At 37.7% G+C, this 16,633-nt stretch overlaps 1 protein-coding gene across 3 annotated transcripts in view; it reads left to right on the top strand.

The window, feature by feature from the left end:
* The window catches only part of LOC122808802 (alpha-2-macroglobulin-like), a 476,844-nt gene extending 465,237 nt beyond the window's left edge, over positions 1 to 11,607 (top strand). For all 3 annotated transcript variants that reach the window (XM_044079853.1, XM_044079854.1, XM_044079855.1), the window contains one exon: positions 11,279 to 11,607. In XM_044079853.1, coding sequence (XP_043935788.1) covers positions 11,279 to 11,304 — 26 coding nt within the window. In that variant the 3' untranslated portion in view covers positions 11,305 to 11,607. The remainder of the gene's footprint in view (positions 1 to 11,278) is intronic.
* The last annotated feature ends 5,026 nt before the right edge of the window (positions 11,608 to 16,633 follow it).

Below are 16,633 nucleotides of genomic sequence, written 5' to 3'. Positions count from 1 at the left end.
AAAATGGCGAGCAGTGTATGTTAACCTCAGTCAACAGGCCGACGAGGGAAACACTAAGAAGTGCAAGTGTGGATCAGGTTGGCAACCATTATTTCCTGAACTTGAAGACATCATTTGTGAGTGGATTGCTAACAGGAGAGCAAAGGCTTTGGTTGTGTACAGGGCTGATATTCAAGCATTTGCTCTTGCAATAGCACCACAGTTAGAAATATCCCCAGAATAATTCAAAGCATCACAACATTGGCTGGATGGCTTCCTTCAGTGATATGAACTGTCTCTAAGAAGATCAACAACACTGTTCAAGCTGGAAGATACTGAAGTTATTAAACGTGCACTTGCGTTCAAGTCCTTTGTTGATGGCATTGACTTTTCTAAATACCAACTCTCCAACATGATTGCTATGGATGAAACTGCAGTGTTTATGGGCCAAGGATCTCAAACAACAATTGATCAGATGGGTGCCTCATCAATCTACATTCCCTCCACTGGTTACAAGAGTGTACCTGTTACTTGTATTTTGGCAATTTGTCTAGATGAAAAGAAAACCTCACCTCTAATCATTAGTAAGGGCAAGAAAGATAAGATTGAACGTGTTTCAGGCATTTACATTCTTGAAACTGAAAAAGCCTGGTGCACACAAGCAGATATAAGGAAGTGGGCCAATATAATGATGCCACTTGTTTTGCGAGGTGGCAAAAGATGTCTACTAGTCTGGGATTCAGCCAGCACTCACTGCTCTAAAGAAATGAAGAAATTCCTAGCATGGAGAAGAATAGATCAAATAATGATTCCCGCAAGAATAACTGCCTATCTCCAGACTCTTGATATTGCAATAAACAATCCATTCAAGGACCATTTGCGCATGGAACTCAATGACTACATTGAAAATAGAATGGAGAGAAATCAGCATGGAAACTTTGCGAAGCCTAGCCTGCAAGAGGTCATAACTTGGGTGAAAAATTCATGGGATAAAATCACTGACAGCTGTGTTGCCAATGTACTACGAGTAGGCTACTTGGACAAGCAGTGCTCATTTAAGGAGAGCTCTATCGCTAGGCATGACAGAGTGGGGCCCCTCTCTGGAGATTGGAGAGGTTAATGAACAAGAGGCTGGTCAATTACAATTATCTACAATGGGGAGGGGACACAGCGTGAACAGGAGATAGAAATTAATAACTCATTACTCTAAGATGTAATTAAACAAGAAAGGGCCAAGTGTACTTACAAGGGATATAACATATACAATTACAGTGTTGTGGATATACAAGAGGTGCATTTTGAATTATTTTCCAGAGGCTTTAAATTTATCCCCAGAAAGAAGGCTGAGATAAATAAAGTCATAATTGACCTTAAGCTTTTTATCAGAAAGAAGAACTTGGAACTTTTATTCAAAAATAATGAATGTATAGCACCTAAGAATAATACCTTGGTTAGAAAAAGTACTTATAATCCTTCATTACACCCTCAATTGAAGAACTTTGAGACTTTATTAGAATCAGAGTTAAGGAAGGCTATCAAGAGTAATATAGTTATTTCTAACATATCTCCTCAAGGAAAAGTACTTTTGGAAGAAATTAGGAATAATCACAACTTAAGGGTGATGGCCCCTGATAAAGGAGGGGGAACTGTCTTTATTGACACCTTAATATATGAATCTAAAGGTATGAATATATTAGAAGACAGTAGTAAATATTGTAGAGTATCATTGAATGACATTCATATTTCTTATAAGACAATTTTTTTAATACTCAATGACCTATTATTAGAGGGGTCAAGTGACCTAAATGTATTTCAGTTCTTGCACAATCAGAGAACAAAAATTCCTACTATATTTGGTATACCTAAGGTGCATAAAAATATTGCAGACCCACCCCTTAGACTTATAGTGGCAGCTGAAGGGTCCGTCACAGTGCCTTTGGCTAGATTTATAGATGTCAAATTGAAACCCCTCTCTATGGGTTGTACTAGCACCTTGAAAGATTCTTGGGACCTACTTAGACAGTTCAAACAAAATATTTATGATAAGGCTTCTATTTTCATTACTATAGATATAGTGGATCTTTTTTCCTCTATACCGCATGAGGTGGGATTAGTCTGGTTAGAGGAAGCTATGGCAGAATCAAGAAAATTAAGTAATGATTTTCGCTTATGTTTGAATGTTATGGAATTAGTATTGGCTAATAACTTTATACACTTTGAAGGTGAGTTTTTCCAGCAAATTCAGGGTGTGGCAATGGGTGCACAATGTGCACCCATATATGCCAGCACTCTACTCTCTGTATGGGAAAACAAATATATTTTTAATTCAAAATATACAAAATGGTATTTGCTTTGATGGTGTTTGCTTTTGCACATCGACAGTTGGAGTGAATAAATTTGATTATCAAGTCCTGAATTCCTTCCTGGGTGCCTTTTTTAATTAGTTGTGACTTTTGTGGCACTTTTTCATATTTTGGCTTTGTAATTCCAGGTTTAGGTACACCATTTTCTATAGAACATCACCAGAAAAGCGAATATGTGAGATTGGAAGATAATTGGGCAAGTTGTCAGAATCTAAGCCAGCCTTTTTGAGACTAGATATTTTTTATTTATTTATTTATTTAATATTTGTTGACCAGGAAAGTCTGACTAGGTTCCACAGATCCTGCTTTCAGTGGAGGCCCGGGGAGAAATGCTCCAGATGCATGTCTTTAGGGAACCGGAGTACCCTCCCGGGAAAACCCACACGAATGCAGGGACACCCCAGTCTTCATTACATGTAAAGGAAATTATCCATTCTCAAATGATGTGACAGCAATCTGGTACAGGACTGGACTTGGAGCTTCCAAGCATGCCAAAGTAAGATCATTTGTACAAGGATCAAACTATAGTTAATAGTACATATACTGGAAAGAATGGAGACAAAATCCCCACAGTCTGGAATGGCAAACGTATACCAGACAGAATGCAGGGTCAGCATTGGAATAACACTGACAGTACCCTGACTAATGAAATGTGGGGCCAATGACCTGTAGAAGGCAGGCTTATCTACAAAGTACCAGACTGGTTCGCACTTTTTTGGTGGAAAAATATTCCTTGTGGTAAGGTAGTATGGACTGCGTATGATTGCACCACATGCAAGAGAGAGCAAACAGCCAATTTACCACAGCAAAGCTCTCCCAAAATGAGTACTCAGATTTCTTTAGGAAGACTTCTTGCCTGGTAAATGGAAAAATGAGAATCCAGACCAGGCTTGTCATAAATCAGACTAGAACAATGTCCCATAGGCTCAATCCTTTATCTTGAATCCCCAAACTCTTGGAGTTCATAGTCACAAATGGCTACTAAGAAATCAAATGGACAGTCCATAAATATCTTGGGCCACATCATTGGGTTAGGAGGTGACAAACTATAAGCCTCCACAAGCCCTAAAGATTAAGTATTGTTACAGTCATGGAGATGTTTGAGCAAAGCAGGAGTGAAAAGCTCAGATCAGTTCTCCTGAACTGCACTTAACCAAAATCTGATGGAGTAGTGATGGGCTTGTCAACCAAGAAATAAACAACTGAATAGTCAGGGTAAGTGACAGGTTTAACTTCCATGCCTCATATCCAGTTGGAAATCGAAGTCCAAAATATCACCACATTTATGGTAACAGAAGTAACCGCATGAGCAATCTTGAATACATTCATAATAAAAAAGACACCTTCAAAGTAAGTCACAAATATCACATCATTCCTGGCATTAAAGTCCATCAGTACTAACTACTGAAGAACACCAGCTCAGAGGAAATAAAAACGTCAAATCCTGCAGGACTGTCCTCACTTTACTGAATGGACAATCGATGAGAAGGCAACCAAAGGTTGCTCTAGTTTTGATGGGGTATTCAAAGCACTGTGTACAACCAACTTTAATTCTTCCAAAATAATGGCCAAATAATGGACAATAGCAAACCCACCATCAATTCAAATTAAACCTGAGTACCAAATAACTAAGATGTGGGAAACTGAAGACTCATTCACTCTACTGATGCAACACAAATCAGGTTATGAAAGTTTGGCTTACCAAGGTGATGATAGTAGCTATCATTAGCATGTATGTGCATCAATACATATGTACCTGAAAGGCATAGTAAGCCTCTATGGTGTTGTGGGTGCTCATGTCAGCCACCAAGGTGGGGTTAAATCTCAAAAAGAAAATAGCCCTAGCTATCCTTGTTATCGAAAGCTTCAGGCAAGCCTTTGTCAGCTAAAGAAAAGTAGCAGCAGTGTTAAATGGAGTAGAGAAAGGACTGATGATGGACTAGACTTCACTTATGGGTTCCTGGGGTTACCTGTCTGGCTGGTTTGTGATGGGGGGATCAGGCTGTATAAGGCTGTTATGGCACCAAAAAAAATCATATCCTGAATAACAGCTCCTTCCAGTGGGCTTTCATCTGAGTTGGTGGCAACATTGCCACCAGAAGAGAACAAATGTTGTGAGAATCATTGGAGGTAGTTTAATCTTTAGTTACCTCCCTACAAACATGCCCCATCCTCCCATATACATACTTATGATACTCAGGGACCCAAATTGTTTAGGGGCATGGCTAGACTTGTAAGGTCCCTAGTGGTTTTTAGCCTAGTAACAACCTTTGAGTTAGAAGAATAGAGATGAATGGGAAAAGGACATTAGCTCAAACTAGAGCATCTCTAGCTTTTATTAGTGAGCATTTCTGTTCTCATATGGGGATATTGCAAGATAATTTAACAATATTAAGTGGAATGCTTTACAGAAGATGGAGGCTTTTAAGTTGCAGGATAAGTGTAAGGATGTTTGCAAATGTTCTGTTATGAAACCTATAGTGATTTTTTATGGTGAAGGGTGAAGGTTTGGAGACAGATGAAAGAGGGGTACCTACTTAGACCTTTATTACTTGGGCTGTGTATGAATACTATAGTGGTGGAAATTAATCAGCTTTTTTACAGTATAGTTTTTTCCTCTAAATTATCCCTAGATACCCATAGTGTGTGTGTGTGTGTGTGTGTGTGTGTGTGTGTGTGTGTGTGTGTGTGTGTGTGTGTGTGTGTGTGTGTGTGTGTGTGTGTGTGTGTACATGTACATGTAAGCATGCATCTGTGTTGGTTGGAGTCCTGGCCAGGATGGAATTGTTGTCTTTAATCTCTCCATTTCACAAAATGTTATGCATTAAAGATCATCAATTGACTTCTGTTGGAAGAAATAACTAAGAAAATGAAAATGTACTCTTCCAAAATTTTTGTTCATTTAATAACAACAGAGCTGCAGGGCCTGACTCTACACTTCTCTATTACTTTGCCTACAACCTCTGCTGCGCTGCCCCATATCAGTCCTTGAACTATATTCACTGTACTGAAACCTTCCTGTTACCCAAAAACAAAAAGTAGACGAACAGTGCAGACCCAAAACAAATAACCAAACGATAAGCACTGTTTAGAGGAGAAACCAAGCACCGGACAGCTCTAGGATAAAACCAAAGGTTCATTGAAACAAAAACACAATGTAAAACGCTTGACGAAACACCGCGTTTTTCATCTATGCAACAGACTTCATCAGACAACAGGAATCAAGTTAAAAACATATATATATGCTGGCAAAAAGTTCAAATCATCCAATGGAATTACATCTCATGAATATGTAACATAAATGTATGGTGTAAAATAATGACTGACTCCATAATTAAAACATTTTCCTACTATCATGAATCAACCTTGAATTCTAATAGAAAACTCATAACCTAAACGTACAAGAAAATGTATAGGTAATGATCACATATATAAACTGTTGTAAATATGCATAACCTATGTGTTAAAACTCGGAAGGAAGTAAGCTCTTAAACAGCTGTAACAGCAAAGTTCCAACCTTTACACAACACTCCCATCAGGTGGCCAAAGTGCAAAATGACATGAAGATGCACACAGTAAACAAATCTATATAAGGTTTATATATATGGGTATAAGATGTGAATACATAAATAAATATAATATATTTAATAAATGTAAATAAATAGATGAGAGTCAATAAAATTCTGTAAATAAATAAATAGATACATAAATAAATAGATATATGAATATATAAATCTCCCCAAGACCTGCAGTGAACAATAAATATCATAAATATGAATATTTCTAATATGTATATCTGTAAAATAAATAATATGAATATACATATACATGTAAAAGAATATAAAATATAAAATTCTCACTAAAAATATGTCTCAACAACAGTTAAAAAGGTAGAGGTAAAAATATGGAATAAACATCAATAAAATTTAATTATAACTAATTATAGTCCTGTTGCCCAAACCAACAGTTCTGATCCCCTTGGTGATTTACTTAATAATTATTAGTACCTTGTTTGCACATGTGATGCTGCTTCTCTGATGCAGCATCTCGTGTGTCACCCCCAGTGCCGGTTTCACCTTGATCCCATTTTCTATTTCGGATTTATCCTATTATCCTGTGCCCCTCACAAACCCCATTCTGGACTTCCCCATCTCCTCAGTTTGGACTTCCCCATTTCCTTGGTTTCTTTCACATCCTACTTTTCAGTCATTACCTTGTATTTAGTTGTTTTTTTATCTTCTCTATATTAACTTCTTCATTCCTACCCTTGTATCATTTCTAGTACCACTCATCCTGTCTGTCTTTCAGTTAAACCTTCCTTTCCTATATATCGTTTATCTTCCCATATCCTGCTCTATCAGCTTTTTACTTCCCATCTCTACTGCATTCCTTTTCCCTTCTGTTTCCATCCTTCTCTTATACACTTGTCTCCTACAGATCCTAGCCTGGGATCCCTCCAGCAGTGACCACCTCACCACTGCTTGATCCTACTAACTGCTTGCCCATTCTTCTTCCTTCCTTGATGCTACCAACTCCTTTCTCATCTCTCTGACCAACCTCTGGATCTTCTGCACATCATATTCCAACTTCTCAAACCTCCTACATGCTACAGAGTTAAGCTCTCCCCAAAGTCACTGAGCTATGTTGCCAGCACCTGCCAGGAGTAGTACACTCAGCTGTTCTTTTTCCATTTGTCTACACTTTGATACCACTGTCCTAGGATAGTAATCTGTTTTAATGACAAAGAAAAATGTTGGTAAAAACAAATCTTGTCGGATAAGTGGGGCTTCTCAATTAGCCTATCACCTTCTGCCTCATATTTGTCACTTGTCAATTAACATCCAAACCAAAGAGTAAAAAGGTCACGCAGACAAACCAATTAAGGAAAACTATAAGAAAAACATAGTCACAGCTAGAGTTTCCACTGTGTGATACCTTAAACCTCCTGTAATAGAGGCTCATGGGATATATGCAAATGATCCCTTAAGGACATTAAATGCTTCAGCTTTAAGTCTTTGTGGATACATTTAGGCCAATAAAGGCAAACCCCACTAGCTGTGGATATGCATATATTGGCCTTCTTATGACTTTGTCAGCACAGCAGAAGAAAAGTGTTTGGCTGTACTTTATAAACATGGCGGTCTTTACACCCATCTGATGTCCATAATCATTAAGGTGTCTGCAAGATATCCCAATTAACAGCTGGGTGTAAAGACCCCATGTTTCTAAAGTATAGTCAAACACTCCTCTTATGCTGTGCTGAGGAGTTCATAAGATGGCTGAAACATGCATATCCACAGCTAATGGTGTTTGGCTTTATTGGCCTGAATGTATCCACAAAGACATAAAAAGAAAAAAGTAAAAAGTCATGGACATTCAGAAGCTATATAGCTGAAGCATTTGATGTCCTTGAGGGGCCATTTGCATATATCAGATGAGCCTCTATTACAAAAGGTTTAAAGTATCACACAGTGAAAACACCTAGCTTTGGCTAGGTTTTTCTTATAGTTTTCACTTGTCAATTAATTCATTAGCACTGTTTCTCTACATTACATGTGATCTTTTTAGTTCTTGCTACTTTTAACTGTTTGACTGCTGTAACTTCTACCTGCCTTGTTTATTTGATTTTTGCAAATATGAACTGTTTCTGTGTTTTGAACAATATTACATGTCCCTTAACTTTGTTTCTGAGAGTATGAGGTCCTGCTTATCTGTTAAACTAGTTTTGCCTTCATCCTTACTTTCATACTTTTACATCACCAGTTGTTCTGTTCAATAATTTCTGTCTGTATAAAGATATCAAGCATATTTAAAAGCAGCAATAATCCTTGTTAATGCACACAGTTACACTGATCTGGATAGCCAGGTCCAAAATAACCATCAGGGTAACTGTACGACAATTTGTAGCCTGAATGCCTTATCTGAGAGTAATGCTATTGGACTCTTGATTGGCTAGAAAGGGATGGACATCAATTGCTTGTTTTAATCTACACATACTGCTTTCCACACCCTGCTTTGTGAAGAACTGCATGCACTTCCAGGAATTCTTTTTCTAAACACACAACAGTTTAAGATCCTAGAAAGATCATTTCCCAACTTCTGGGTATTTGGTCATACATACACTTGTGGTCAATTTTGTTCTGTAACTTAACTCTTCAGAAAGTGCTGTGTTAGTTTGAACCCACACAGGTATCTTCAGTTTGTGAATGCTTGACCTTTGCTTTTATTTGCCTTTTTTTAGCCCTCTCTCAGTGCCATCTGTTTCCCTTTTCTGCTGCTTCTGGCCATTCAGCTTCCTACCAGAATGGATAGAAATGAGTCAGCAGAACAACAAGCAAAGAAATGTTTCTAGTCTGGCTGACCTACTTGCTGGTGATGTCACTGACTTTTGGAATACTACATTACCTGGAAATTTCTGGCTGTTAGTAACAGCTGTCATCAACAGAGAGCTCCCCACTGGTGGCCTTCTTATACCTGATTTGCCTTAAAATATTCCTGTCTTCAGAAGTTCTTTTACAGATGCAGACACACACACACACACACACACACACACACACACACACACACACACACACACACACACACACACAGAAGTTTAACAGAATCTGGTCTCGGACACCTGCAGGTATTTTAATCATGGAGCTTATCCTTCTCTAAATGGCTAATGTGTTCCTGCTCCTGTACTTCAGTCTTTTGCTTTGTCAAACTTTTACGCCTGTTTGAGACTTTGGATTTTTTTTTTTTTGCCGTTGTACTATAATGCTGTAAGTGTTGCCTTCTTCCCCTTCTTGCTGGAGAGCTTCTTCTATATTGCTTTCTGCTTCACATCCTCTTATAGCAGACGCTGTTGCAATATGAGATTAAACAGAAAACAGATATGGTCTGCAAAGAAAATGTATGGCAGGGGACATACAGGAGATACAAGCAGAACTACAAAAATTATGTTTTTTAAAGATAACACTCTTAAAGCTGGACTGTAGGAAAAGAAAACTATTGTAAGATCCCCAGGTTATCCATTTTCAAACTACCCTGGCACCCTACTGATGCTCTCATTCCTCCTTAGAGCAAGAGCTGACCCATTTCTTCCAATCACAAATTCATCTTTCTCATCTACTCATTCCTTAGTTAGGGTAAGGTATAAGGTACCATACAATTGTTCATTCCCCATAAAGATGAGATTCAGGCACTGGGAGTAGGCTGTTATATGTACAAAACTGGCCCAAGTACCACTTGGCCTAGCTGTCTTCCCCTTTGCTGTATCCTGGTGAAATACATGTGTACATTGTAAACACCTCACCACCCCTTCCCCATGCACATTAGTACCACACAAGTCATACAAACATTAAACTGCCTCCCTTCCTTCAGGATTATTCCTTGTTCAGCTCCTCCAGTGTCTGGGCTGCTAGCCAAACTGGGGTTATGTTGGTCATAGTTAGGACTTTATCCCTCTGTGCTATAGAGCTGGAAGACAAAGAAAAGCATTACTGATGAAGGGCTGAGACTGTCACTTGATTGTTCAAAACTGAACAAATCACAGGCCTTTTTGGACAAAATTCAGTCTGAGCATTAAAATATGTTGTGTCTTTCGGCTTATCCCGATTAGGGGTCGCCACAGTGGAACTCCGGTCCGCTAATGTTTGGTAATGGATTTTTACGTGCTGAGTTACCAGCCCTGACGCACAACCTTCAACGAAGGCATGCCTATTCACGCATGCCTCCACACAGAAGACGCTTTAGTTGAGAATCGAATGGGACAACATCTTGCTGTGAGGCGACAACGCTACATTAAAATATACAGAAAGTAAATCAGTTCTTTATCGTTAATAACGTATATTGAACCATACATCTCTTAACCTCAGAAAAGTCAAAAGACTTAGCAATATATACTAAATTAATATGTAATGATTCACTTTTCATCAGGCCCTTCAAATGCTTTCAGTAACTTAAGTACCCTTGATCTGCATTAGGAATGTGACTCAAGGACTGCAGTTAATATGCATACAAAAATAACAGCCTTCTTCTTCAATAAACTGTATATTTATTATATTGAAATTATTTTGAGAATCAACTTTAAAATTAATTGCAATTCAGATTTTTGTAGTTTAATAGGAGATTTACTAATGCATTCATATAACTGAATGCAAAAAAAGATACTGTTTATGATAACACTAACAAAATTGTTGATAAAGTAGCAATGCATGGTACTGTAAAGGCCTTGGAGAGTGCACTAGCAGGTGAAGTGGTATCATACAGAAAGCTGGAATATGGTGCACCAAAATGTCATTTCATCAGAGTCATCTGAGTAATACAGAGCTCGCTGAGTCTCTTAAAATCAAATGCTTCTTGTGGGAGGTAAATCACCTAATTCTATCTTGCTGAATAACTCTGCATACTAGCATAATGTTTTTTAGACTACAAATAAAATGTGTTGTTATCAAACAAGGCTTGTTTCATTCAAAAGGACTCAATGAAATCTAGTGTTAGAAATTATATGATGATATATGTGAGTTGTAGTCACTGTACTTGTCATTCAGAGGATTTCCTTATGTTATCAACCACTACCAACAAAAAGGTTACTTTTGTAACTGATCAGACAGTATGAGGTAACCTTTGTTGTTAGTAATAGTCCTGGTTTTGCACTCATCCCTTGTATGTTTGTATTAATTTGAGTTTCCACAGCCATTGTTTAATAATTTCAGAGTGTTGCCACCGAGATTGTATACTGCAATTATCCAGCACAGGTCAGCGTGACATGGATTATGAACTGAGGTTCAGGATACTGAGAATTTGTATAATAGTTCCACAAACCAAAGTATTCTGTTCTTGTGATCATGACCTAAGCAATGAGTTATTTTTGAAAATCTTAATTTTACTAATCAACATCAGACATAAGTATAACTTTGATTTGTTTTTTCTTTTCAAATTTATTGAAGCAGAAGAAACAGAAGGCAATACTCGATGATCTGGAAAAGTGAATGTTGTCTGCCATTTTTCATTACTGGGAGAAGATTCCTCAAGTCATGTTTAATAAAAACCAAACTGTAATATGGCATTCAACAGTACAAAATAAATGGTACTAAACTCCTGGAAGTATCTGAGCTGCATTGTAATGTGCAGTCATTCACTAAGTGTGTCTTTAGCCAATCTTATTCAAGATATTCCAGGAGCCTTGTCATTTTATGTACTACTGAGCATATAAATGAGATAAAAGGTTTTGTTTTGTAGTTTGCTTCAGACTGTTAATAAATATTTTATTTTAAATCAATGGTCTTCCATTGTCTAATTGTTGCATTAAATGTTTTTTCATACATACTTGTAGAATAATCAGAACTTACGCTATCAGTATACCTTGCAGATACCGTTTCTTCTTATTTTTAATCATTTAGGCTCAGTTTTTGTGAATAGCTTTTATTATTTACTCTGAATATATTGATTTGTATTTGTTTATGGGGTGGTGCACTGATTAGGCTCAGCCTAGGTATGTCATATTAAATGACTATGTAAAAAGCTTCACCTTGAAGCTATACATTTTCAGGTAGTAGTTTGACACTTTATCTTACATAAGCACTTAAAGTGTGAGTGTGTGTGTGTGTGTGTGTGTGTGTGTGTGTGTGTGTGTGTGTGTGTGTGTACTGTAAAGACTTTTTATTTCTGCTTCTGGAGAAAGGCCTTGTTGTATAGGCCATTGAACTACAAAGACTGCAATTTTGTAACCCATGAACACCCCATTGGACTTTGTGTTACTTTGACTCATATACACACACACACACACACACACACACACACACACACACACACACATTGTTGGGTAGCTTATATATTCCTGCTTCCAACCCTTACTCTTGTGCTAACCCTAACCCTACCACTATCTCTGTAGCTGCTTCTAACCCGAACCCTACACATTAGAGTACTAAACACTCACACAGACAACTTATGTTTGAACGTTAGTAGCCTTTTTTGTTTAGCCAATTAGAAAAGTGTACAGTTTTCCTTTGTTGGCTGGTTTACTGATTTGAAGAAGTAGAGTTTTGATAAAAGGTATGTCTGATTGCATTTTTAAATGAAATGTGTTGCAGTGATTTGTGTGCACCAGCAATTCTAATTTGCTCATATGTATGAGTATTCTGAATTTTGCTGAACTGATATTCAATGGAATTCAGCTTGACAAAACTGACTGTTTGACTCCAAAACATATGAATGCAGAAATACTGAAGTTGGCTTTTTGCAGGATTAGGGATAAAGCCTGTTTTCCAGTTTTGCTGGATAGGTAGTTAGTCAGTTTTCTTTGTGTCATTGCTTATTGCATAGTTACTCTATATCTGTAACTATATATTTATCAATCTAATATATATATATATATATATATATATATATATATATATATATATATATATATGTATGTATGTATAAAATACTCCTAAATCTATATCTATATATCTCTCTGTCTCTATCTATTAATCTGTCTATATCTTTCCTCAGATCTCTCCCTTGTAACCATACATTCCAGCTCAAACACATGTAAAATATAAACTACAAACAAAATTTGCAGGTTTGTTATTCTTGAAGAATCCCAAATTCATGACAGTCAACCTTTATAGCAGTCTAACTGGTAGCTGTAAATGAAAGAGCTAAATTTCTTCTTAGATCTCAAATCTACAAGCTGTTAAAAATGTAGAGATCAAGATGCCTAACTACAGACTTAGAAACCAGCCAGGAATATAGCATTGCCCTCATTAGACCTGATCTTGAAACCTCCACAGAAGAATAGCTATCTCTAGGCTAGGCCCAGCTGTTTGGAAATCAGCTACTTACAGAAGTGAGGCAACAAGAGACACTCCAGTTACATGGAAACAATCTAAGATAGCAACTGTATAAGGACACTAAATGCTTTTGCTTTTGTGACAAATGCTGTAGTCACAGTTTTATTGTAAAGATACTTTTAACAAATGACTGCTGGTTGAATCCACATCTTAATTGTAGATAACGTAAGTAATATCACTTGTACTTAAAATTGTTAAAAACATATAACCACTTTGTATCTACATTGCCACTGTATTATGTACATCTCTGTGTATTTTTTTAATCTTCTATAAGTTTTTGTCGTACCTTGCACCATGGTAGCTGGGTCATGGCTGAATAGTATCTGTTGAACAATCCATTTACCTGGTTATCAAGCATAACTAACTAACCAAATAAATAAATAAATACATACAACAAACTGCAGTAGAAAAGCATTCAGGTGACAGCTTATTTATAGGACTTGTATATCCTGTATCTGGTGACCTGTCCACTTATCTGGTTATCGGACTGAAGTAAATAAATAAAAACTGCAGTAGAATAATATCCAGGAGCCAGCTTTTTAATAAAGCTTTTATATCTTATGGCTAACACTGTTCAAAAGTTTATGCATTTACCATATCTGCTGAAGTGAATAAGAAAGAGTAATCCAAACTTAAAAAGGAAAAAAAGAAAAAGAGAGTAAAGGAGAATATGGGCTACATGGGGCTAGATTTGTATGGCACATAAAAGCCTTGTACACTTGGATTAGGAAAACTATGTCATGTAGCTTCTGCACACACTATAAAACTTGTTCCCTAAGCCTATAGTACATGGTATTTCCAGTCATGTATTGCATATACATGTAAAGTGATCGCTTGGTCATCTGTCTATTGTATATATTTCAACATAAAATGCTGTCACTGCAGTTTTTCTACTTAAATTCAATGAAAAGAAAACAATCTTAAACTTTCAGAATTGTGGAGAAATAAGGATTAAGCAGAAATGCAGACATTGCAAATTCAGAGGCTTTTCCCCTGTATGATAAGCGTGAGTCACATTTTCTATAACAGTTTATATTCCATACATAAAACAATTCAACTCTTTCTTTTTCAGGGCAGCAGCTCCACATACATTAACTTTCATGATAGTAGTGTTTCCTAAGAGTTTTGCAAGCAGATGAGCTTTTCATTCATCTTTTATTTTTACCAGGCAAATGTAATCTTCCAAAAGGAGCTCAGGCACTGGTCCTAGAGCCCATTCCAAGACTTTCAGGTTCACAATTGTATATATCTCTCTACTGCTACTACTCTTCCACTGCTCCCTGAAGCTTCCTTATTGCCCTGTATCTGCCTTTGGTAACATGTTGTCTGAGAATGGTAGTCCCTATTTTGATATACGCTACTGATAGAATGTTAGCTTTCCATCCCAGGTCAGCCACCGTACTACTATATATAGCCTTGCCAATAAAGTTAGTAACTGCACCTCTGGGGTACTCTTAACTTTCACATAGCCTCTTGTGCATCACACTGTTTCTTTTACAGTGACTTACTTGCACTGATGGTGCTGGCCCTGCTCTGTTCACCCTCGCTAATGCTTGGGCTCACTCTGCTCCCCTACCCTGCCCCAATTCCCACCCACCCCGACCACAGCTACATTTATTCTAACCACTAATCCCACCCCCTACCTCTCAGCCAATCACACCAAACCCCCCACTCACCCAATGCCACCCACCATCTAGCTATTCTCATTAACTAAATCAACTATGCTTCTACAAACCATGCTTTTTCACCTGCATTCTCTTTGCACACCATACATCTTGCCAAAATACAATCATACAACCACTCAACCACTTTCACTGCAATACTACACTCACCACTAACCATCTCCCCCCTTCTTATTCCTGTCACACCAAATCAATCAACTACTCAATGCACCCTCCACATTATCTATCACCTGATACATTCAAGCAAAAAATTCTCCCTGAAATACAACAGACTAATCATCACCTTCATAAAACTTATGTCTACTGCCCTTTCTAAATGTGCCCTCAGTGGGACATACATCCCAACCCTGGTCCCATCATCTCCAACTCCACACCCAATAACCAGCCTAAAAGCGGCACCATCCCACAACTAACAGCCAATAGAAAGACAAATGATCTCCTTCTCCTACGCTTAACTATCAGAAGTATAACCAATAAAATCCATGACCTCCACACCAACATAGCCTTATGCTCTCCTGATATACTCATCTTGACTGAAACCTGACTCAAACCTCACATTAGCAGTGAGGAAATACTTCCAGCAGGCTATATCATACTTTGTGTGGATAGGCTATCTAAGAAAGCGGGTGGTGTCGCTCTTATGTTTAAAGACCACCTAAACATTCAGATCCTTACCATATTAGCACCACAAATTAGTAACGAAGAAATCTTATATGCCATCCTCAAACTAAATCCAAACAAAACAATAAACATCATAGGATGCTACTTCCTAAATGGTCATAACATCCCTGCACTAGAAAACCTCCTCAGTTGGGCTAACCATCACCTTCCCATGAAACCATAATTCTTGGCAATTTTAATATTGATTGGATATCCTGCAACAACCATCCAGCCCACCACCTAAACCTGCATGGCTTCTCCCAACTTATCCAGTCATCTACCCATATACATAAAAACTCTAACAAACATTCTACTCTTGATTGGATATTAGTCAATAAAACCCCTCAATCATACTTAGTTGGCTGCCTACCTGACAGCCTCAGTGACCATACCCCAACATTCCTACTGAAACACCACCAATACTGTACTAAATCCATCATCTGTCAGCAAATATGCAACAAAGTAAAGTTTAACCCACTCACAGTCATCTCATCCCTTAAAGATTGTAAATGGATCCCACTAAGGTACCTCAATCTAGATGACGCAGCTCAATTCTTAAATAGCACTTTCCTAAATATCTTAAATACTCATGCTCCCCTATGAAATACCAGAGTCAAAGCCCAGCACTCCCCATTGCTATAGAAATCCATGAGGTCAGTAATGAAAATTAGAGACAGAGCCTGAGATCACTGGCGTGCAACTAAAACCCCCTCTGCCAGACAAAAATTCCTCAAATTGTACAGTAAAGTAAAAAAACTGATAAAGCAGGAAAAACCCAATACTATCAGTCCTCCCTTAACTCCTCCAAACTCAACCCCAAACAATTCTGGTCCTCCATAAACTCCATTCTCCACCCAGGTAAAGTTGGCACCACTCCACCTAATAATCACCCCTCCTCTGAAAGTATCACCTCCTCATTCAACAAACACTTCCTGGAAACCATTCTATCTCTAGATAAACAACATAACCCCCTCCCCACATCAACTCATAATAAACTACCTTTTCATTTACCCCAGTTCCTACTAGCAACATAAAAAAACTTTCTATCAAAACTTAAACCAAGTAAACTAGCTGCCGACAATCTCCCCTGTGAATACCTAAAAATAGCAGCCAACACCCTAGCCTATCC

This window comes from Protopterus annectens, chromosome 8.part0, assembly GCF_019279795.1.
Source record: "Protopterus annectens isolate FY-2018-M chromosome 8.part0, PAN1.0, whole genome shotgun sequence".
Classification (NCBI taxonomy): Eukaryota; Metazoa; Chordata; order Ceratodontiformes; family Protopteridae; genus Protopterus; species Protopterus annectens.
The sequence above is the reverse complement of the archived record's forward strand: the minus strand, read 5'-3'. Positions and strand labels throughout refer to the sequence as shown.